The 24444-nt window shown below is 39.6% G+C and overlaps 1 protein-coding gene across 8 annotated transcripts in view; it reads left to right on the top strand.

Annotated features, from left to right (window-relative positions):
• Positions 1-24444, top strand: part of RBMS3 (RNA binding motif single stranded interacting protein 3) — a 708718-nt gene that overhangs the window by 123783 nt on the left and 560491 nt on the right. For 5 of the 8 annotated variants that reach the window (XM_015544414.2, XM_015544418.2, XM_015544420.2 and 2 more), the window contains exon 2: positions 20196-20368. In XM_015544414.2, the coding sequence (XP_015399900.1) occupies positions 20196-20368 (173 nt within the window). The remainder of the gene's footprint in view (positions 1-20195; positions 20369-24444) is intronic. The other 3 variants (XM_015544416.2, XM_015544417.2, XM_015544421.2) reach the window with 1 other exon arrangement.

Here is a 24444-nt window from a genome sequence, read left to right on the forward strand (position 1 = left end):
CCTCTTTGTTGATAATTCTTTAAAGGTTTTAAGGTGAGCTACTTTTGACTGGCAGACTTGGTCCCTTCCTCATCATTGTTGAAACGTCTTTGGGTTTATCCTGTGACTGGTCCCATCCGATAATGGGGTTTTTGCAAAAAAGAACACAGACTGGGCTGTAAGCAAGTACAGAGGCACTACCTGGTTAAGCCAGGCTTACAAAATAGTAGGGAGAAATATATCCTTCCTATGAGATAGACCACAGTCAAAGGGCCACCCACTTTCCCCACGGTCGTGTGAATCGCTGACTCTGCTTCTTACGCACTTTGCATTCTCTAGGTATTACCACCAAGGTCTGCTGCGGGAGCAAAAATGAGTTAGAACTGAAAACAAAGAAACATCATTCTTCCTCAAATAATGTAATTACTCAGAAATGCTTTTTGGCAAACCGTAGCTTCTAGCATCTTCCATCTTCTTGCTATTTATCCGTACTCTGGATTACCTCATTCATTAGTTCTGACAAGTGACTGTATTTGTACCATTGCCTGACAGATGTGTTACATGTTTCAGCCTTAAAATATTCGACTCTGAGTTCAGTGCTGCATACTTGGGAGATGATGTTAAATCAGCCTTGGCGACGCACTACTGTCATCATGCCAAATAACTCAGGGGAAAAATGATAAGGGTATAAAGAGATCAATAAGGCAAGGGAATCCGTGCTTTCAAAAGTAAGGCAAAATATGAGAAAGATGATCAGTCAAGCATCGGGGTGTAAATAAAGCAAGCATATGCCATGTTTGAGACACCCTTACGCTACAGAGAGCCATTATCCTGTGAGCAGTAAATTTCTCTTACGTTTGCCTAACTCCTTTAATATAGGTCATTCTAAAATACAGCCATAAAACTCACTGGCACATTGATCAGTCTGCATTGCTCTTCCTTCCCTCCTAATAGAATAAAATGAGGGGACGGCTGATGAATGCTGAGGAGGACAATTCCCAGGCCATTTAGATGTAAGCGGTCACACTGGAGCATTCTCCTGCTTAATGAAGATGTGTATAGCTGGCAACTTTGTAAATGTAAATTATGCAAATATATATCTACCCTTGGAGATGATATTCCTCAACGGGGCTCTCATAAGTGCCCAGTTGTGTTGGAATTTTTGGTGAAAAACAAGCAAGCTGTAGAAATTGGCAATTTGGAAATGAAATTCTTTATTGACTAATAGGTACTCAGATGTGCAGAGAGCAATAGTTTCTCTTTTCAGCAAAAAGCATCACATCATTTTAAATTTGCAAAAATAAAGTGATATGGTTTGCAAACACAAGACAGGAAAATTTGTGAACATTTGGAAAGACAAATTTATATTTTTGTGTGCTAACGGTCAAGGAGACTTTGTGAAAATGACCTAGAGCCCTTGGATGTCAGTCTAAGGAAGTGATCTTTAGACTATGAAGAGCCTTTCAGGATTTTCCTTTTGTTTTTGTTTTTGTTTTTGTTTTTGTTTTTAACATGGGGATGAAGTGTGAAGATTAATTTTTATTTTAGGAAGATAAAGCTACGGCTTGCATGCAGGATAGATCAGAGTATTTGGAATATGGGAACAGGAAACACAATTTGGAGATTGCTACATTAGTCCGTATGTGAAGTGAAGTGCTCCCAGACAAGAATAGAAACAGTGGAATGAATGGAAAAGACAGATGCGTGAGACACTGAGAAGGAAGCATAAGCAGGACTTGGTGCCTGAATGAGACAGAGCCATGAAAATAAAAAAACAGATGTATCCAGATGTTAAGTCACCAATACATAATTGATCTGTGAAAAATGACAGCTAAATTCAAGTTGAACATGCAAGGCATAATGTACGGGGAAATGTCCATGCCGAGACCTGGGGCATGGGGCAACACTTGATGGTGTTCGTCAGCTCAGTGAGGCATCGGGAAAAGTGTCCGGAAAAGGATACCGGGGTACGTGGACTACAAGTAGGCAGAAAGAATAGCAAGTGGAAAAGCATGGGTGCAGATGATCATAGAAGGTACTTGCCTGTGAAAATGGGAGATCACCTGTTGGGATAGGGTAGAGGTGGGGGCGTGGCTGGAAAGGTGGGCTAAGGAGTCAAAGGCGGTAGGTTTGTCTGGAAGCTGATTAAATTTCAACTGGAGGGATCCTCCTTTCCTCCAGCCTTTCAGTGATTCTCTATCTAACTTTGTATCTTTATCTTGTAGTCTTCTGCTTAAAAATGGCCAGTGACCCACCATCCAAATTGTATAACTTTAACCCCCACAAAAGCCACGTTCCTCCATTGCCTAACAATGTGTTCACATGGTGAGACAGGTTTGGGAATTTTGAGAGAGAAAGCTATTTTAGTCACAGCTGGTTAAGACCCTTGTCCTTTTCCACTTTGGCTTCCCCATTTGCACTTTCCCTCTTGTCAGCCGGTGGTGGAAGATGCATGGAGTCTGGATCTAATGAGATACATGTTTGTATTGTCACTAGCTGTTTTGTGGCAAGAATGGTTTCCACGAAAGCTCAGGCTGCCCGCTGTACTGATGACCCGGGCATTGTGGCAGGAACATGCTGTCACAAGGTCCTATGGTGATAGGCGTGTGGCCTCTCGTGCCCAACACTGGAAGAATATGGGAAGTAGGAGAAAAAAGATTTACAAGATCTAAAGCAAAAGACAAGTCTATGCAAAATTCTTCCTGATTTTTAGTCCCCAAATTCCTATCTTAACAATTTAGAAACCATTACCATTAATGAGTTGGAAAACTGAAAAGTGTCCTAAGTGATCAGTAAAAAAATACATTTCTATCAAGCACTAGAGGGCACACAGAATTTTTCACTCTCTCTACAGAAAATATAATGAAACTGCTGTCATATGATGAGGCAATCAAAGAGTATGGAGGCAAAAATAAAGAGGGAAAGTTTTTTTGAAGTGTGTTGGGAAGTTAATATTGTTATTTTCAGCATCTTTTTGATATTTGTGTTATCAGCTTTTAAAATTGGTGACTTCTTGCCACTTCTCTTTTCATTCTCAATTTTTTTTTAACGTTTATTTATTTTTGAGACAGAGAGAGACAGAGCATGAATGGGGGAGGGTCAGAGAGAGGGAAACACAGAATCCGAAACAGGCTCCAGGCTCTGAGCTGTCAGCACAGAGCCCGACGCGGGGCTCGAACTCATGGACCGCGAGATCATGACCTGAGCCGAAGTCGGCCGCTTAACCGACTCAGCCACCCAGGCCCCCCTCTTTTCATTCTAAATAAATATTCAGTTTTATATCTATTTTATATTCATAAATTTTATTCTTTTTTTAATGAAGTCCTCAAATTGTGTAAGTTTTGCAAAACCTTGCAAAACCTGGATCTGTCCCTATGCTGGAGGGCAGATGTTAATTTTCATGAAGTCCGTGATCGTAACCTCTGGCCTCGCATGGCCTCATGCAGATCATGTTGGACTTAAGCCTCAGATGCAGTCTGAATGTTTGTGTCCCATGAGAAACTTGTGTGGTGAAATCCTAATGCACAAGGTGATAGTACTGAGGGGGGTGTTGCGTTGGGAGATGCTCAGATCTTGAGGGTGGAACCCTTCTGAAAGAGATCAGTACTTTTATAAAAGAGACCAACCACATAGAGCCTCCTTGTCCCTTTTGGTATGTGAGGATACAATGAGAAATCTGGGGACTGGAAGAGTACTCTCACCTGACCGTGCTGGCACCCTGATCTTGGACTTGCAGCCTCCACAACTGTGCAATAATATAAAATTCTCTTGTTATAAGCCACCCGGTCTGTAGTGTACTTTGTTCTAGGAGCCCCAACAGACTAAGAAAGCATCTGTTACTGTCAACTTTCGTGGTGTTCAGACTTTTTATCTTCAATCATTTAGCTCTATGATATTCTAATTCTCCAGTTATTGTAATTAGGGAATATCTTTGTGGCTTATATATTAGTGGACTATCTTAGTATTCTGTCATCAAGAATCCTTCTTAGACCTGAAACCAATGTACCATTGTATATCAATCAAATGTTAATTAAAAATAAAAAACGAAAAGAATGTTCAATTTTCTGCATAGCATAGAATTTGAGAAATATGTTGAAGTAGAACTTGAAGACTGGTTCAGATCTGAGATCTGTGGTTCAAGCCCAAACACAGTAGACTATATACCAAAGTCAGGAAGATGTCAACATGTAACATTCCATTTGGAAAATTTCAGGAATTATAATGAGTTTCATTGAGAAAAATATTTTCAGAAGTACACAAAAGACCTAGAATTACTGCTTGTGGAGAGGAATTGACTGTCAGATATCAATATTTCATCGCCAGCAAAACAAATGTTTAATAATTATTTTTATTCAGTTTTATAAAGGAACATATAAGATGTGTTCTAGTTCACAGGAAGAACCCTCACTGAAATTTAAGTTTATATAATGAACACACTTGGATTGTCAGTGAAAATTTCCTAATTTTCCCAATTTCTCCATGTCTTCAATAACTAATAATCGGGAAGATTAGGTAGGGATACGATTTTGGGATATTGATTGGTCACAAGAACTGATGTATCAGCTACAGACATAATCTTTTTATTTGATTCATAAACAAGTCATATCTTTATTTGACCTGCCGGAGAGTAATAAGGAGCTGAAAGCAAATGGAACTCATTGACTCATGCCATTTTCAGCCTTCTAATCAAGTGAAAACAAGTGCCAAACATGTGTTGTTGTTGTTTGGTCATTATCTCTGTCTTCACACAAGATCGAAGGTTGTGTCCACAATAGAAACATTGACCAAGATTAGAGATGTGTCTGTCTGTCTCAGATTACCAACAGATGACGCTAACTGGCCTTGCCAAAAGCCTTGATACTGATTTAAATTAATGACTAGTGGAATGCAAATAAATAAAAGGAAAGTGCCTTTGCACGTAACTTAGCCAGCCTCAGAGCGCATAGACAGTCAACACTGTAGAATATTATAATCCTTGAAACAGTGCTTCTGGGCAGGTGTGGGTGTGCTAGGGGTGGGATCTCATGTTTCTTTATGCTCACACTGGGAGCCAGTGGGTATTAAGGAGTTCTGCCACTGTGGGGTAGCCTACATTTTGGGAATCTTGACCTTCCTCTGTTGAAATCAGAACATAACACCAATGGATGCCTGTTTTCACTGGATAAATAATATCCCCGCTCCAAAAAATGAGTTTACTGGTAAAGCATAAGTCACAATGCTGGTACAAAAAGTTCCATGTTATCAGTCCCTTTTCTCATTTTTATCTCTATTAGTACTGATTTCTGAAAACCACAAGAAAAAGCAATCAAATTAATTCCATTTATTAGCTTGGAAAACTCTGGGTGCAAAATTTGACCATTCCACAACTCTATTTATTCTGATACTTAATCACTCTGAGTAATAAAATCTGTTGGTTTTGTTTTTTTTTTTTTGTTTTTTTTTTTTTTTTTTTTTTTTACCTATTATGAAGAACATAGCTTACAGTAAAAGAAAGTGACATTCTCATAAGAATTAGCATTGGACCCAGGTACTCTTTTCTCTTACACTTAAATTTTTTTTAATGTTTATTTTTGAGAGAGAGAGAGAGAGAGAGAGAGAGAGAGCATGAGCAAGTGGGGGAGGGGAAGAGAGAGAGAGGGAGACCCAGAATTCGAAGCAGGCTCCAGGCTCTGAACTGTCAGCACAGAGCCCAAAGCGGGTTCGAACTCATGAACCATATCACGACCTGAGCCAAAGACGGGCGCCTAGCCAACTGAACTACCCAGGTGCCCCTTTCATATTTAATAGACGTAAATATAGACCACATTTTTGTGCATACCAAGTTTCTGTATCTTTGCTTTCTATCTTTCAATTATTTGTGCTGAGAACTTGATGCTACTGCCATCTGCCTCATTATTCCTCTGATTTTGTTTCTTAAGGAGTTTATGGAGTAATTGTCACTGGATATTTTCTTTTAAACCATTTCTCATATTTCGTTTTATATGTTACTGTTGAGTTTACACGATGAATTCTAAGTTCTGTTTTACACATGTTGGAGTATGGATTAAATTTGTATTAGTTATCAAAAATAAGAAGTTTTTGGTCTTTCTTTGGTATAATATAACTTTAATTAGATCCTTCCTTTAGGTCAAAATCTTGGATGGAAATTTATTTTTATTATTATTATTATTATCATCATCATCATCTTAAATTTATTCTCAAATTAGCTAACATACAGTGTAGTCTTGGCTTCAGGAGTAGATTCCAGTGATTCATCATTTACATACAATATCCAGTGCTCATCCCAACAAGTGCCCTCCTTAATGCCTATCATCTGTTTCCCCCACTCCCCAACATGATCAACCCTCAGTTTGTTCTCTGTATTTAAGAGTCTCTTATGGTTTGCCTCCCTCTCTGTTTTTGTCGTATTTATCTTACCCTTCCCCTATGATCGTCTGTTAAGTTTCTCAAATTCCACATTTGAGTGAAATCATTATATGTGCCTTTCTCTAACTGACTTATTTCACTTAGCATAATACCCTCCAGTTCCACTGGATGGAAATTCTTAAAGCCAGCAGCTTTAGGAAGTCTATGTATAGAAAAAAAATTGTTTTTTCTCCATTTCCAAATCTATAAGGAGCTGCAATGCTAGGCTTTTGCTACATTGTGCATGTTTTATAAACTTGAACAATTTGTTTCCCCATTATCAGCTGAAATTTTGGGTTCTATTTGATGTTTAAGTAGAGTGATGGCATATTTATTTTTAAATCATATACATATATATGACATTTATATGTTAGTAAAACTTTTGATATGATGATTTCACGGAGACAGCTTTTATCATTACTAGTTAATGCTATGCTTTTTGCTTTGATGAGGATGCATAGTTTAGTTTCTTACATGTTTCTGTTGTGATTCTAGTAAAGATAGGATCAAATCCATGTTGTTAATGTTCTGCCCTCAAAGAGTTTAAAGTAGACCCGGAGTGTTTGTACCTCAAGGAATGACGACATAAAGATACTTTCTTTTTAAGAAGTTCTTTATTGGCTAATGAACGAAAAGGTTCTCTTTGAGTCCTATTTTTCCTTCAAGAAGTTCTTCTGTTTCCTTTACTGTTCTTCCATTAGATCATGGAGATTTCCTAAAGCAGTCCACACATTCTGCCCACATACTCCCTCCCACATGGTGTTTGTTCTCTGGTCCTAGCAGCTGCGACAGAGACATCAGGAAATTTGTTTTCTGTTTTCCCAGGGCATTCTTAGCTTCTTTACTACTCAGGCAAAGAAACTCTTTCCTTTGTTTATGTCTTCTGGGATGTTGGGAGCATTAAATAATATTTCAACTAAGGTCACATCCATTTTGTGATGCAGTAGGGTGCTTGAGGTGGCTGGTGTGAGAGACGCTCACTAAATTCTCAGAAATGTTGTGAGCTGGTTGTTGAACTGTTAGTAGGTTAAAATCAGCCCCTGTAGGAGTAGTCACATGACAAAGATCAGCAAAGTTATACATCAGGGCTTTGGATTTTGTTTTTTCCTCAGAGAGCTGGAATATCAGCACTAATTCCAAGAGAGTTTTCTGTTTTGATCCCCCACCCCAGCCAATTTGCTCTACTGAATAGAACAAACTCTTGAGTCTTCTCTTGAGGAAGCAGAGGAATGGTCTCTCCTAGAAAACTCTTTTAGTGGTTATACTTTAGAAGAGGCTTTCCTGTCTGTTTGCTAAAGTATACATAACATTTTCCAGACCGAAACAAAACAAAATAATTTTCTGGAATATTGGAGATGTGTAGTAAATACCTCGGAATATATACATGTATGACTATCCCATTTTTATTCTATAGACTATTTGTTTCAGTTACCCTAGGGCACATATCATACAACTTATTAGAAATCAGGGAGGTAATTAAACTTAAATAAGGGGTTCAAGTAATTGTTTACCTACAAAATATCCTTGCAGGGCAACAATTTTTAAAAATCTGATTATTTTTAGAGTTAGAAGCTATGAAATTAGTATAGTTTATTTTCTGTATGTAAAAGTCGATTCAGTTAAGCACATGGACATTTAGTAGTCAGCGTGTTATTTCACTGATATAAGCTGGTTCCACTGGCAATCACATATGTCTTATTTTAATAAGTACTTTCACAATCTGTAGTTATTTTCCTAGAATTTGTTTAGGCTAAGAATGACTTCCCTTGTGAAAGTTTCTGTTTGTCTTAAAAAGTTCTTCTATTAGTCTTCTCATCAGTTTATCTGAAGGCAATCAGTATCAGTAGCTCAAATAGTACTAACTGAGCCTAATATCTCATGGAAGAATGGCATTTCTTGATTTTTCAACCCAGAGAGTTGCAGTTTGACAAGCATCGATGGACTTTTTACTTTGGAGTGCAAGATTTTACACTAGGCAAACCAGAGTTTGCTAGGTCATTCAGTAGACCAACCAAAATTTCCTCTTCTTCAAAAAAGCATTATTGTTCATGATAACAATGGTTATTGTAAAGTGCTTTAGAATTTATATAATTATAATTGTAAGCGCCCTTAGAGAGCTTATTGTGTGCCTGGCTTTATTCTCAGTGCTTTATACATAAGCATTCATTTGAAAGGTCTAACAGTCTTCTGAGGTAGTTATTATCCCTAGTTTCACAGATGAGGAGACTGAGGCAGAAGTGTTTAGGGAACTTGGCCAAGGCCATATGGAGAAAAAAATAGTAAAGCAGGATTTGACCCTGGGTGGGATGGCTTCAGAATTTATGCTCTTAGTCACTATGCAGTAATAATACTTCCTTCTTCTTCTTGGGCCTTTGGAGAGTGTAGTAATCACGGGCAGATGCCCTCTATTTGCCAGTCTCTGAACTTTCAGTCACTTATTTAAAAAGAATAAGAGTAATTTGGAGAAGGAAAAGCAGTACTGTCTTATTATGGATACTTCATTTCCTTGATTACGGAAACTATCACCAGGCAAAATGAATCTCCAATAATCACAAAACAAAGAGGATGCACTAGAAATTGGATATGTCTATATAATTTTTTAACATTCTCTAAGGTACGTGGCAGACTGACTTAAAATATACTGGAAAAGGGAGTCTTCGTACAGGTTACAAATAGAAGTTTGAATGTATAAACATCTCATGCGTTTCTGATTTGAAAATTATAATAAATTAGTTAACAATATAAAATGCCTAATATTCATTTATTATAGGATCACTTTTGGTGAACTTGAGCACTAATTTATTCTCATAGTTATCATCTCATAGCCCCAAACACAATAAATGTTGAAATTATATTCTCAGAAAATTATCTGTGCAAGTGCTCCTTCCAGTTTTTATAATGAAGCAATTATTTTGCTTGTATTAATTGCTGTTGCATTTTTGATCTGTGTCCCAACATTGTCTTCTCGAGGAAATTATTGTGTTTTATAGTCCAAATTTCTTAGATTTAGGACTTTTGAGGCATAGGTTCTGTTTACACTTAATTTTGCTACATCAATAAAATATGAATGCATTGGCTAATAAAACAACATAACTATTTTATGTCATGGAATATAGGTTATTGTTTATGAATTTGCTGAATTGCCTCTGTAGTTCACTGTAAGAAAGCATTCTCCTCCCCCCCCCCCCCACTGTTGGTTCAGTTTAGAGAGAAATAAGATTGGTAGCATAGCATACTATGTGGTTAGTAAGGGTGCTATTCTTTTAGGATATGTAGGTAAAGTAGATGATGTATTAAAAATGCAGAACTTCCTCCCAAGCACGAAGCTTGAATCCCAAAGACAGAAACATTGATTCTCTAACAGCAATTTATCTCTGTTGCTTCTCTTCCTTGAGATTAAGAAATTTTATAATACAGATGAAACTTTGGTTTTGATTAAAAACAAATGAACCACATCTTGTTCTTCCCACACATTATATTTTACTTTCTGGGAATATCTTTTAATAATTTCTACTTTTGGTCAAGGAAGCTATCAGTTGATAGATTTTATATGCCAAAATCAAGACCCACTCCTGAAGGAGAAAAAACTTAAATATGTTCTCTACTGAAAGGAGATTAATCGCACTTAAAAAAAAAAAAAACAAACACCTCTGAATAGCAGCACAGAAATCATGACCATTATTTTGCTCAGCACATTTAGGTACTGTAGATGTACAGTATAGTCTGGGGAGATGATGCCTGGTAACTGTAAGAATGAGGTACCTCAGATCTGTGCAATTGAACTTTATGTGATGATGTTCTGTCTTCCTGTCCAATATAGTAGCTAGTAGCCACATGTCTTTTTTTTTATTTTTTAATGTTTATTTATGTATTTTGAGAACAAGAGAATGTGTAAGCATGGGGAGGGGCAGAGAGAGAGGAAAGAGAGAATCCCAGGCAGGTTCCACGCTGATGTTGGGCTCATCTCATGAGAGGTGAGATCCTGACCTCAGCTGAAATCAGGAGTTGGACGCTTAACCAACCCAGCCACCCAGGTGCCCCAGTAGCTACGTGTTTTTGAACACTTAAAATATGGTTAATATTACTGAGGAACTGACGTTTTAAAATTTTAATTAATTCACATCAATTATATTTAAACTTAAATAGTTATGTAGGACAGGTGGCTACCATATTGGATTGCACATATTTAGAGTTAAATCTGGAATCAACCGGAGTAAGACTGACTTACTTCAGGCCCTGAATTTGTCACGGAGTAGCTGAACAACCTTTAAAGGTCATTGAAACTCTGTATTCTCATCTTCAATATGGGGGTAGCCATATACATACCTCCAAAAGTATAAATCAATTAATATAAAGTTCTTAGAACAATGCCTCATGTATATTATATATTCATTATACATCAGTCATTGCTATTCTTGTTAAATATTTTATAACTTTCTGTGGATATTTAATTATATAGGAATGAAGAAGAGGGGTAAATGAAATAGGTCTAAAATAATAACAGGAAAATGCTACAAAATGGGGTGGAACTTCAGGTGACTCTAGATGAATATGTGAGATTTAGATACATAGAAAATAATCATAAATGACCATATGTTCTAAGTGTCTTTGGACGGTCTCAATTGATTCCTTGTGTCCTGATATAATTATCAACATCTCCCTATTTTGCTCTCCAAAGTACCCCAGTTTATAAGATACATTTTAGAGTCACCCTAGAATAAGGTATAAGAATGCAGACTAGGCATTCTAAGTGAAGGGAGGAAGACAAAATAAGGCATAGATTCAGATAGGAGCATGGTGTGGCAAGGAAGGTGAATGAGCCCTGGGAAATCGAGGAAAACAGGGTGAGATAGGGACTAGAGAGATATTTTGGAAGTAGTAGGAAAGCCTCAATAAAGGAATAAGGGTTTACTGCACTTGTTCTTTATCCTATTATTGAGTTGCTCTTAAGTCAACATGGATTTACTTTCAGAAAAAATGAATTCTGATTTAATTGGACAGAATCATTTAGTGTATCAAAAGAGCCTTAATGCCATTTGACGTTCCGGATGGCCTTCCATCATTGATAGTAATTATTGCTATACATGGTTTGAAACAAAATGCTTCATTTCTATCACCCATTAACTACTAGTAACCAACCCGGTAATATGATTGGTATATATGGAAAGTGGTCAAGTGGAATGAGTGGAAATGGTTCATTATATCTGTTTTCATTGACTGAAGAAGAAAATTTTGAGAGTGTTCATTTAGTCTCAATAAAGTACAAGGTCCACCTATCTTGCAGTGGTGCCCTTTAAGTTGTATGTATTGTGCTTCTCTGTTTTGGATAGCATACATGATAGAGCTAGGACAACTAATTGTTGGCGATATTACTGATTGTAGTTTTAGGGAAACATTATTGGATTATGAAGCATAGAATATTGCAAAAAACTAAGAAAATAGTCAAAATAGAGATTATGGGGAAAAACTAAATGAAAAAATTAAGTAAACGTGTAAGGCACAAGAATGTGACCCGAGTGTAATTGTTGGACTGTAAGATCTCCTCTTTATCTCTGATTGCATTAGGAATTGAGATGCTGACCGTTGGCTATCCTAGAGATCTCCACAAGCAGTTATGACCTGTTCTGGATTTCCAGTCTTGTCCTGGTGATTCTAGCCCATTACAAAAGGAAGTGTTTGAGTTGATCTCGGAGACATTCCTGGGACAAACAGAACAGAGGCCCCATCCAGGGTTTACAGTCACTTTTGATATTTCTGGGGAATTCTAACCATTACTATTTGTGGTATAGATGCCATTGTAATCTCCACCTTGGGTACCAATCATGGCTTATTTTATTTATTTATTTTTTTGCATGAGGAATCAATCCTTATTAATACTGGAATCATGAGCTGTTTGGGATTATTTTCTAAGTGTAGACTTGAACTTTTGCATGAATGGTGTAAGTAGCCCAAATTGTGAGCTATATTTTGAGCTAAATTTTGAACATATTTTAATTTTGTTTATTTTTCCTTAAAGAGATCACAAGTTGGCCAAATTAAAAGATGGATAAGAGCAAAGACCAGATGTCACTGGCATTTGGAGAACTGAGCAATCTTTATAAAAGGCCAGTGGCATCATTTATAGCAGCCACTCTTCTCTAGCTTGTAAATTTGTTAATGAAATTGGTTTATAGGTGCTTGTAATGAACAATAACTAGTTTACTTGTGTTTGCAAGTACCATGAATTTTAAAATGACATTTAATATTTAAACCTCTGAATGGAATTCAATGACTTTAGATTAATCCTATTTGTAAATAGCACAGAGCGATGTGTGATTATGCAATCTGCTGAGGTTTTTAAAAACTAACATTTACAGCAAAAGTGAATCTCATCCTAACAGAATTTTAATAATACCTCAGTAGTGATTTGGAAATACCTTGAAACTAATTAGCCTTTCAATCCACAATGATTGTTTCATCAGTGCTTAGTTATTACTTTTTGGTTCTTGATGAAAATGACAAACCACAGTTCTGGTGACATAGTTTCATCTCAAGAATAGTGGCTCCCATGCTTAAAAAATCAATGGTTGACTCTGGTAGCACCCCTTAAAGGTAAATTACTCCAAGTAGGATTGAGAGAGTAGTGTTTCTTTTAAGGATCTGCCTCATGATGGTGCTGATGAAAATGATAAGATCAACAAGTATTTATTGAGTATTGACTCTGTGTCAGGCACGATGCTAAATATTTTATGTGTAATTTATATATTAAAGCCTCACAACAGTCTTAGGTGAGATCATCGAAATTCCTGTTTTACCCATGACTAGAGGTTTAAGTGCCTAGTTAGGGGTAGAACAGGATTCTCGGAGGGCAATGTGGAGCTCTTAAACACCACACCGCCACTGTTGACAGTGGCTATTGCCAAAAACTGTTAACAGAGAATATGCAAATGATTGCCTTTTGTGAGGAGTCTTGTCCTTTATTGCTCATTTCCATGTCTGATCCGTGGGTAGGAAAAGAGAAGTGGGGCAGGTTTTCACCAAACTCTGTTATGAGAGGTGGAATTGGAACCATTTTTTTCTATAATTGTATTCTAGACCAATGGAGGGGCAATTGTCCAGCATAAAACCGCAAAGCATCAATATATGTGGTTCATGAAACCATGGCTAAAATCGCGTGTCTTGCCTTCTATATTAATTTAGCTGCATTGATTATTGCTTGCATAGACAATACGCACATCCTCATTTAAGGCTATGATAGGCACTCCAGTGACTGCTGCAATTCTTGCCGTGTCTACTTGCTCGTATTGTGTTCCCACTAGAGGAGAGGTGTGCAGAAGCAAGGTTATGTAGAAATTATACTGTCTGGGAGAGGAATTCAATAGCCTGCAGCAGTGTTAATCCACCGAGCAATGGATTGCATGTGTACGTGCAGGCTAAATAATGTATGATTTAAGACAGGAATGTGGTTTGTATTCATTTTTGGATAGTAAAAGGCTTGGCATGTCGGTCCCATGGGAGACTTTATCCAGGGCTTTACCCTTGAGTGGATAAAAGAGTACAAATTCTGTTGCACTGGAGATGAATAAAAACAAATTGGGGAGACCATCAGCAGAACAGACTGCTGTGTGAGGGAGTCCAAGGCTACTCCAAAAAACCACCAGACCAACTGCTTCAGGATCCTGCCAGCAACCAGATGCCGGGAATAGAATTGACTGCAGTTTGGCATCAAGGCCCTGTGATTCCCAGCCAACGGGAATTGCATGCAAAAAATATTTTAAATTCTCTTTGTAAAAGAGTTATGTTTTCAATAAGAGGAAGAAGCATGTTTCAGACCTCATCTGCTGCAAATGAAATGCGGCGTACCAATGTCTTAGTTACGGAGGGCAGAGGCACGCAGAGATGAGTGCCGTATATACTTGGGGATAAGAAGTTGAACTTGGGTCAGTAGATGTGGTTTTTCAATGCAGTAGGTTGTAGGCCATTGAGTTATTATTATTATTCCATTTCCGGGTCCTGTGCTGGTATTTGTTTTTCAAGGAGAGGGGCTGGATCTGTTTAAGGCAGTGATTGCCAACCAGGCACACTTTTACCCTCATAGAGGACATTTGACAATACCTGGAAACATTTTGGGTAGCCACACCCTGGGGGGAGGGTAGTACACCTGCCATCTAGTAGCAAAGGACAGGGGTGCTGTTCAATATCCTACAATGCACAATATAGCCCCACGACGAGGAATTACCTCGTTCAAAATGTCAGCAGTGACCCTGGCTTAAGATGGTCTGGCTGGTGTGTGTATATTACATCCCTGCCTTCAGACATGTTCAGCTAATATGTTCCATACTGTATAAAAGATGATTTTTAATGATTTACTTTACCCTCTTGAAATGTGAACAGCATTTATTGAACGTATCAAACACTTTCTGTTAAAATAAAATTGGGGAAAAAAAAAGAGAAAACAAATAAAACTACAACTCCTATCCCTCTCCAGTTTACCTCCAAAATATGTAGGGGTCAAAAGCACAACCAACCTCCATCCAAACCTATATACACAAATCACACATTTTAGAAGAATGTAGGAGGACCCGGTTGATTCACTTTTCAAACTTGAAAAATGAGGCATATTAACAAAGCACACTAAATGAATCAGCTGTTGTAGGATGATTTGCAAGCCAGTTCATTTCCTGTTATCAAATAACATCCCCTGAATCTTGACCAAGGAACCCATTTGTTTGATGTTATTTGAAAAACTCATCACCTTGCTTGCTTCTGATGGTCACTTCCCCTTTGACATTAAATTTTAAGATGGACTTCATTTAAATTCTGATAGAGGAAAGGCCTTATTAACCTCCATTTTGACTAGATGCTGTTTATCATCCTTATTCGATTTCTCCTCCGTATACTTGGATGCAGGAGAGCTTTTGTTCGTGCCTTCTTCCAAAGCTGACGGCAAAAAAGCCGTTTGTGTTGGTGCCCATGTCATCAATAGGTGAAGTTCTGTTGTGCTGGTGGGGGCTGCATGGCCCCTGGAGTCCAACTTTCTAGGGTCAAAGTGGGGCTCCCACTGTGTGACCTTGAGAAGGTCATCTGTCCATTTTGCACTTTGGTTTTCTCATTTATGTTTGAGAAGAATATGGTTTGCCTCCTTGGGCGGTTATATACAATGCCTATTAGGAAGCACGCAACGAATGTTACCTATAATTATTAGAATCGTTATCTTCTAAAATGGATGTCAAGTCATTTGGTTTAGCTGCCCAAAGAAAACACTGGTACTGATCCATTGATGTAGTAGCCCCAACATGTGGTTTAGAGATTTTCAACCCCCATCCCGTGATACCTAACAGACCCTCCCAGCAGACCATGGTCCCAACAGACCATGAGTAAACACCTGAGGAAAATCTGCGTATTTGCCAAGCGAGTGCAGGTTCAAGAGAAATCCTACCTCCCTCCTCCATCAGAGTGCCATCTGAAGGTCCTCTTCTGAAAATCTGTCGTCTTCACTGGTTCTAACCAAGCTGACGCTGCAAATTCACAGCAGCTCCCTGCCCTGCTACGGCACCGTGTAGCAGTGTTCAGTAACCCTGGACTGTAAGTCCTCACCACTCCTAAATAGGATTTATAAAGTATGACTTTGAGCAATATAGCAAAGTCCATTTTATCTCAGGGAAAATAAATTCTTTTTTTTTACTAACATTTAAACATTTCTTCCTGGGTACCTCAAAATGATTTAAAAGCTAATCAATGATAAAACCCCAAATCCATTTGAAGACAAAGAATTGAGGAAGGAATCAGAGCCACTTTTAATTAGGAAAGTGGTTGCTGTGACCCATTCACCTCTAACGATTATTGCTCCTTTTTTTTTTTTTTTTTTTTTTTTTGTAAAGATGCTGTGTGGTCATTTGTCTTTGGTACCAGGGCACACAACATTGCTTTTGCTTTTCACAAATTAATTCATTTAGGCCTGTGCATTTGTCAGACGTTCCGGGAGACTTCTGCCAATGTTTTGTTGATTAAAAGATGTGTGTTTGCAAAGTGGGAGGAGAGGAGGGAATTTATAATTCTTAAAACCAAAGGATGATTTACAGCGCAAACCACTACCTGAATCATTCAGTATATCATCAGCAGATAAATGAAATATTAAGGAGTAGTGAGAATGTAGGCATTCCGTCTTAAAATCTCTGGATTGATTGGTTCAGTAACACTGAGAAAGTCTACCTCTTTCAGCAGAACTTCTAAAAAAATTTTTTTTAATGTTTATTTATTTTTGAGAAGAGAGAGACAGAGCATGAACGGGGGAGGGTCAGAGAGAGGGAGACACAGAATCTGAAGCAGGTTCCAGGCTCCGAGCTGTCAGCACAGAGCCTGACGCAGGGCTCGAACTCACGGACGGTGAGATCATGACCTGAGCTGAAGGTGGATGCTTAACTGACAGAGCCACCCAGGCGCCCCTCAGTAGAACTTCTAGAATTCACAAACAAGAATATGACACAGATAACCCCTTTTGATTGTGTATTTTTTTTCAAAGGGCTTTTGAAATACATCATTTCTCCACAACAGGCTGGTGTTTGGATCTCTATTTGTAAATTACATACCTCATTTCCATGCATACAAGTAACCTATAGTCGTCCCAGCTTTGATTTGCTTTTGACTGTTTCATTTTTTTTTTTCCTAGTAAATACATTGGGCGCTTTGGAGGGCACATTTATTGTTTTAAGCACCATGCAATTTACTAAATGATATTCTGGCTATGGAGGGTGGGGGGGGGGGTGGACAATTAAGTAAACACATATTGACCATCCTACAGATGAAAATTTCTTATTTGATCATTCAGGGACTCAGTCTGAGCTGGTCCGTCAGATCTATGATACATAAAGCTGAAGATGTGATTTTATTTTGGCTCCCTGATAGTTTTAAAAGCTATGCCATGGGGAAAACTGCTTTTAACAAAGCCTCATTTTAAAAGAAGCCTGAGTACAGAATGGAATTCAAAGAATTTGGAGAGAGGGGAGGTGAAAGTGGTAACAAACAGCTTTTAAAAAGCCCTGCGAAATTTAAGAAAATAAAGCACATGCGGGAAGTGAAAGATAAATCTCATCTGTCCCATTGGGAGGTACAGGGACCAGGGCATTACTTTAGCAGGGATGTGTTAAAACCTACTAAGTGCAGGGCGTGTAAAGAGATAGAGCTTAAGTGTTATGGGGTGTCCACGGAGCGAAATGGATTTCTTAGGTCAAGGCAGACTAGTTTTTCATGCCAGCCAAGAAACTTCATGCAGCTTTATGCAGATATTAAATTCCAAAAGGCAATGGATGTATGTCATTTTTTTCAAACATTGGGAACAGAAAGTATTCTCCTGTGTAATTTGTTGTAAAATCCCACATTAAAAATGTTGGTAGCAGATTAAGTAATACCTAATGTTTACTTGAAATGTTTGTTTCAAAGAAGGAGGCTCTGGGTTCTGTCCCCCCCCTCCCCCCCCCCGCCATTCCTTAAAGGAACTGCCCAGTATACTCAAGACCAGTGTGCCTTTGCATTTGACTGTCTGTCTTATTCTTCCTCCACTTTCCTCCCTAAGAGGAAAGCATGAGCCAGATGGTGGATATGGTGGATCCACAAGGTGGACCAGATCCCGACCTAGGAGGCAGTGAGAATTCAGAGAAAAGGATGCTTCTAGAAACTTGTCCAAAAATTTGGTAGCTGACTGTATTTTGAGATTTAGAATGAAAGAACAAGTGAAGCTGACCCCAAGGCTTCTAGCATGGGGGCTAGATGAATGTCAGCAACACCAGAGAGAAATGGGGTCAATTGTGCTGGGTGTCTGGGGTGGGGACTTGGGCGGTGAGAGAGCAGAGATAATGAGTTTCATTTGACATGTTGTAGCTAAGAGGCATTGTCTTGTAGCCACTTGGAAATATGGACTGGGGCAAATCTGATCATTCTGAAAAGTGTAACACTGAGTATTATAGCAAGAAACAAGGCTGGTGCTGCTAAAACTTGGCCTTTTTCGCCTGGGTGGCGCAGTCGGTTAAGCGTCCGACTTCAGCCAGGTCACGATCTCGTGGTCCGTGAGTTCGAGCCCCGCGTCAGGCTCTGGGCTGATGGCTCGGAGCCTGGAGCCTGTTTCCGATTCTGTGTCTCCCTCTCTCTCTGCCCCTTCCCCGTTCATGCTCTGTCTCTCTCTGTCCCAAAAATAAATAAAAAAACGTTGAAAAAAAAAATTTTAAAACTTGGCCTTTTATCACTGTGGACTAAGTGCTGTGTTCATTCAATTTGTACTGTATATGTTGTAGACTAAGTATTTCTTAAGCATCTACTTGCCATCTGTTAAATACACACCTTCACCCCTGATAGAACAGCTAATGTGTCTTCAGGTTAACACTCAGGCCAAAATCTCCCCACTGGAATCTTAATAGGTGTTACCTTTAGGTAACACTCTAGGTTACGACTGAGAATATCTGGGATAGTTATATAGCCTAATGTTACTGGCAAGACAGATATGAGCTACAAATGTTATCATTATTGTTACTCTTGCATTTTTGTTTTTGCTAACATTTATTTTGCACTTTCTAATTTCCAGGAACCATTTTGTTTACATTAGCTCATTGAATTTATATAGAGACCCTGTGACATACTATTGAGAGTAGTATTTTAATCCTCCTCATATTAATGAGAATGTTGAGTCTTAGAGAGGTGAAGGCACCATCTAAAGGTCACACAGCCAGTAAGAGACACAGCAGGAGTGCAAACTCAGTCTGTGTAATTTAAGAACTTGTGAAGATAGGCCCATTTGACAAAGAAATGAAGTATATAATGAGCACCGTGTCCACTAATTCTGGCACGTATATTCATGTTGTAGATTCTCAGTTGCTAGGGATCATTTTATCATTTTATTTTGTTATAAAATAGTTTGACAAGTTAGAGCAGTGATTTTCTACCGGGGGAGAGCAGTGGTTGTTTCCCCGGGGACACTTGGCAGTGTGTGGAGAAATTTTGGTTGTCACAACTAGGGGATGGCTGCTACTAGAATCTGGTGGGTAAAGGACAAGGTTACTGCTACCACCCTACAATGAACAATGTGGGACGTACAGTGTAATGAACAAAAGGCCCCACAGCAAAGAATCATCCCAAGTTGTCAGTAGTTCCTGGATTGAGACCCTCGACTAGAGTAACCTAAAGGGGATCTTGACTGCATTGAGAGAATGGCGGCTCAGTATCGCAAAACACAGGACGTTCGCCATGAAGAATCAGATTTGGGAGGGGTAGAAAGAGATGAGGTCCGTTCATCCGTCCGTTTGGCCCTTCCTAGATTCGCTATTCATAGAGTGATTCCTGTGTGTCAGGAATTGTATTGGAGAGTGATGGGGAGGACAACAATATGAGGCAGTTTTTTGTTTGTTTGGTTTCGGTTTTGTGTTTTGGAGAGGAGGGGACACGGAGTGGAGACAAAGCAAAGACGTGTGGCTCGTTAAAGGTGAGCTAGGGGCAGAGCTTTGGTGCCAAGAGCAAACTACGTTCTTCTCGTGGGGAGGGAGGTAACGTGTGACTTTACACCTCTAAGGAAAATCACAGGGGACTGATTCAGAAGCCATATGCCACTGTCAGGAGCACCTGGGATCTTCTTTCTGCCCCGTTTAGGGCTAACTTATGCCGACCCAAGTGCAGGGCCAGAGTGGGGGGAATGATGTTCTCAGAAGCGTACAGGGTAGTGATATAAAAATGTGTGTGCATGTGTGGATCAGAGAGGCCGAGAAGCCGGCATTGCTTTCGAGCTGCGCTGCTGGCCTGTGAATAGGTGCTGGCTTTGTTTTTCCAGTAACAGCCTTTTCTGTTTCCAGCAGTCCTATGCATCAGCTCCCCACCCCATGGCACCTCCCAGCCCCAGCACAAACAGCAGCAGCAACAACAGCAGCAGCAACAGCAGCGGGGAACAGTTGAGTAAAACCAACCTGTACATTCGAGGCCTTCCTCCAGGCACCACTGACCAGGACCTAATCAAGCTGTGCCAACCGTAAGTGCCCTCTGCTCTCCGCGCCGTTCCTCTCCTCCGCGCTGGCTCACGTGGGCTCAGTCCACACAGGACTCGGTATTGCACTCGGTACACCCCTTTATTGGTGCCTCAGTGAGGTAGACTCCACTGTACAAATGGGACTGGAGTTTGAGATCTAAGTCCAGCTGACGTTAGCGAATGGAGTTTGTGTTCTTTCCGTTAGGGGCGGGATGGAGGTCCCTGAGCAGACGTACCTGGGAGTGCTGGCCCATATGCATGTACTGACCGAAAAGATGACGAGCAAGCAGACCCCATGTGGCTGGTGGGATCAGTAACGAATCTCAGAAAGGTAGCTGCTTTTGGGGGTGGAAGTATTAGCGAAGGCAATCTTGAAAATTTAGAGACAGTTGCTTTCGGGATGGTTACCTCCTCCTGTGTTGCAAAGCTTTTCTGGCCAGTTCTCGGTAAATAGAAGTTCAGCCAGGACCAGGTAATTGGGGAATTATAAAACTAGAACTTTGGTTTCCTTGAAAACATCCACTTCCACATCCAGTGAAGCTATTTCCCACCAAGGCCAAGAACGATGCTCACCAAGTAGTTTTGGATTTGCTAGGAAATGTGGTAGTGACGAACATGCCCTTCCAAAGCGTTTTTGTTAATCTATTATCTACGAACATTTAGGTTATTAACAGTCTTACTTCTGTGCCAATAGAATACACATATTTACGTGTGCCCTCCAAATAAAATTAATAAGGGATACTGAATTACAACTCATGGACCTGTATTTGTAGATTGCTGTATGATTATTTTTCAAGTAATATCAGTACAGCTGTTGGTCATTTGAGCGTGCCTTAGCTGGGTATTTTTAAATTTGGGAAACTGTTACTCAATTCTTCTTTTTCTCTTTTGCAATGCTTTTACAAGAAGGTTGAGAGGATATTTATTTTGTAAATTTTCCAACCTCTAAAATATTGGAAGAGGAAAACAAAGCAGACAGTATTTATTTGTCTTTGTTCTGGATCTGAAGGTTGGGAACAAATAGCAAAACACCAGGAAGTGGCTGATAAACCAAAACACAAATACATAACTGGATAATCAATTGGCAAAGCAATATGTAGATTACAGTGGGAGAGCCGTTTTGCTGTTGACTACCTCGATTCGGGACGGGGTGGAGCAAAACTTTGACACATAAATATTTAAAGGGAGGTGTGTAAGCAAAACGAATGTGCTAGGGCTAAGACATAGAAATGTAGGTTAGGCTTTGATCAGTAAAAGGTTGGGGTGGAGAATTGGAAGGTAAATAATTCAACTTTTTCCTGTTGTTAGAAACATCTAAACTATTTTGAAGAGTAAGGACTCTGTAAATGCGAAAGATTATGGTCTTTATGTTAAAACCTTCAAAAGTATCTCTTAAAGGATGCTGATAGGAAAACAGCTATTATCTTTGACTCTTATTGGGATCTCATTTACAAAAAGAATCTTGATGGATTTAAGGAAGATTTTTTTCTCATTGCTCCCTATCACTCAAAGAGTTTAGTGAAGCACAGATAGATAAAGATAAAGATTCCCTAGGCCTGGGGTGGAGACTAAAAATAAGCATTTCTAACAGTCTCTCGGCATTGTTGATGCTGCTTACTTTTTTTTTCTTTTTTAAAATTTTAACGTTTATTCATTTATGAGAGACAGAGAGAGACAGAGCATGAGCAGGGAAGGGGCAGAGAGAGGGAGACACAGAATCTGAAACAGGCTCCAGGCTCTGAGCCCCAACGCGGGGCTCAAACCCTTGAACGGTGAGATCCTGACCTGAGCCGAAGTCGGACGCTCAACCGACTGAGCCACCCAGGTGCCCCATATGCTGCTTACTTTTGAGAAGCACTTCTTTCTTCAATAATATGAAAACCACTGACTATGTCTAATACGGAAAGTTTCACTTAATTTATGAAGGTAGCTGAGGTAGAATCCTGTGTATTAAAGACCACTCAGCCACTGTGTGATCTGGGGGCGAGTCATTTACTCTCTGAGCCTCAGTCTCCTCTTACAAGAGAGTAGGTTGACTTTGACTATTTGTAGGTGTCCCTGTACTTCCAGTGGCATGCCGGTACTGCCTTTGGTGCATTAGAGTCAATTGTTAAATATTCAGGAATTCTGTGTGTGATGTGTTATAGACTCAGTGGCTTGAAGTCAGCCATGACGGGCATATCTACATCAGAAGAACCAGTAAGCCCTAGAAATAAGATTTTTAATTGTATATTATGTTTTCGGAGAGCTGGCTTACGAACATACCACTGATGTAGCATTATACTACAGATGTCTGTGTCAGTGTCCACATTTGATAGAATGTTGCCAGAAATAGATAAATGGAAGTGTTACCTAAAAACCAGTATTGGTGGTTTTGGTGTTGTTGTTTTCAAGTTTATTTATTTTGGGAGAGAGAGGGGGAGCATGTGAGCGGAGTAGGAACGGAAAGAGAGGGAAAGAGCATCCCAAGCAGGCACAGAACCTGATGTGGGGCTCAGACACACAAACCATGAGATCATGACCTGAGCTGAAATCAAGAGTCGGATGCTCAACCCACTGAGCCACCTGGGTGCCCCAGCCTGCATTGGTGTTTTGAACTCAGGAAAGAGATTTAGTGACAAAGAGAGGTTATTTTTGAGGAAAGAAGTTGTGTTAATGTTCTTACGTGCATGTGAGAAATTTAGAGAAGGCTAAGAGCACAGAGGGTACTGGTTACTTGTTCATGTTAGTTTTTGCTGGGTAATAAGATTGGACCCATGCTGTTGTCATTATAAACGTGTCTGTGGGTTCTACAGTGACTGAAGTGGTCTGGACCTGGAGTTTATTGCTCGGATTATTTTTCCTAGAGAATTTTGAGGAACTGATGTGATCAAGCCACATAATGCAATGGGAATAGCTGTGCACCAAGAGATCAGGTTTTCAGCCCTGGTTCTGCCATCAGCTGAGGGTGTGGCTTTGGACCCATGGCTTGTTTTCACCCTAATGCTGGTTTCCCTTATGTATAAAATAATGGGTTTCCACTTGATAATGCTTTAAGCTTCTTTCATGCTAAAATTCTGATATTTCATTGAGATCCTCATTATTATTTAGTGGTACAATGTGCTCCTGGATACTTCTCTCTCTCTCACTAATCCCCTTTTATAGTTTTGGCAGGGTCACAGCCCGAGTCGATTCAGCTGTATCGGTATGGCCTGATGTGTAGGGACACCTGTGGTAAGAGATCCATGCAGGTCACTTGTAAAATCCCTTTTCCTCTCTTGTAGAGTTGGTCTCTAGCATTGGCCATTAGTATTTCTTTTTTAATATACACATGTATTAAATTTTTTTTAATCTTTATTTTTATACTTTTGAGAGAGAGACAGAGTGTGAGCAGGGAGGAGCAGAGAGAGAGGGAGACACAGAATCCGAAGCAGGCTCTAGATCCTGAGTTGTCAGCACAGAGCCCGTCATGGGGCTCGAACACACGAACTGTGAGATCATGACCTGAGCCGAAGTCGGACGTTCAACCGACTGAGCCACCCAGGCGCACCCCCCCCTTTTTTTTTTTTTTTTAATATTTTTAATGTTTATTTATTTTTGAGAGACAGAGAGCCTGAGTGGGGGAGGAGCAGAAAGAAAGGGAAACACAGAATCTGAAGCAGGCTTCAGGCTCTGAGCTGTCAGCACAGAGCCTAACCCGGGGCTTGAACCATGATATCATGACCTGAGCCGATGTTGGATGCTTAACTGACTGAGCCACCCAGGTGTCCCAGTCATTAGTATTTTTTTAAATTATTTTTTAAAAATTTATTTTATTTGAGAGAGAGAGAGAGAGAGGCAGTGGAGGGAGGACAAAGAGAGAGAGAAGGAGGGAGAAAATCTCAAGCAGGCTCTGAACTACCAGCTTGGAGCCTGATGCAGGGCTCGATCCCACAAAATGTGAGATGATGACCTGAGCCGAAACCAAGAGTTGGATGCTTAACCCACTGAGTCACCCAGGCATCCAGTCATTGGTACTTTATGTTAGCACTCTTCTAAAGATTCAGATCATTTTATGTTCCTATTACTCATCCCAACACTTTAAAATGATTTCACCTACA

This window comes from Panthera tigris, chromosome C2 (assembly GCF_018350195.1).
Source record: "Panthera tigris isolate Pti1 chromosome C2, P.tigris_Pti1_mat1.1, whole genome shotgun sequence".
NCBI lineage: Eukaryota > Metazoa > Chordata > Mammalia > Carnivora > Felidae > Panthera > Panthera tigris.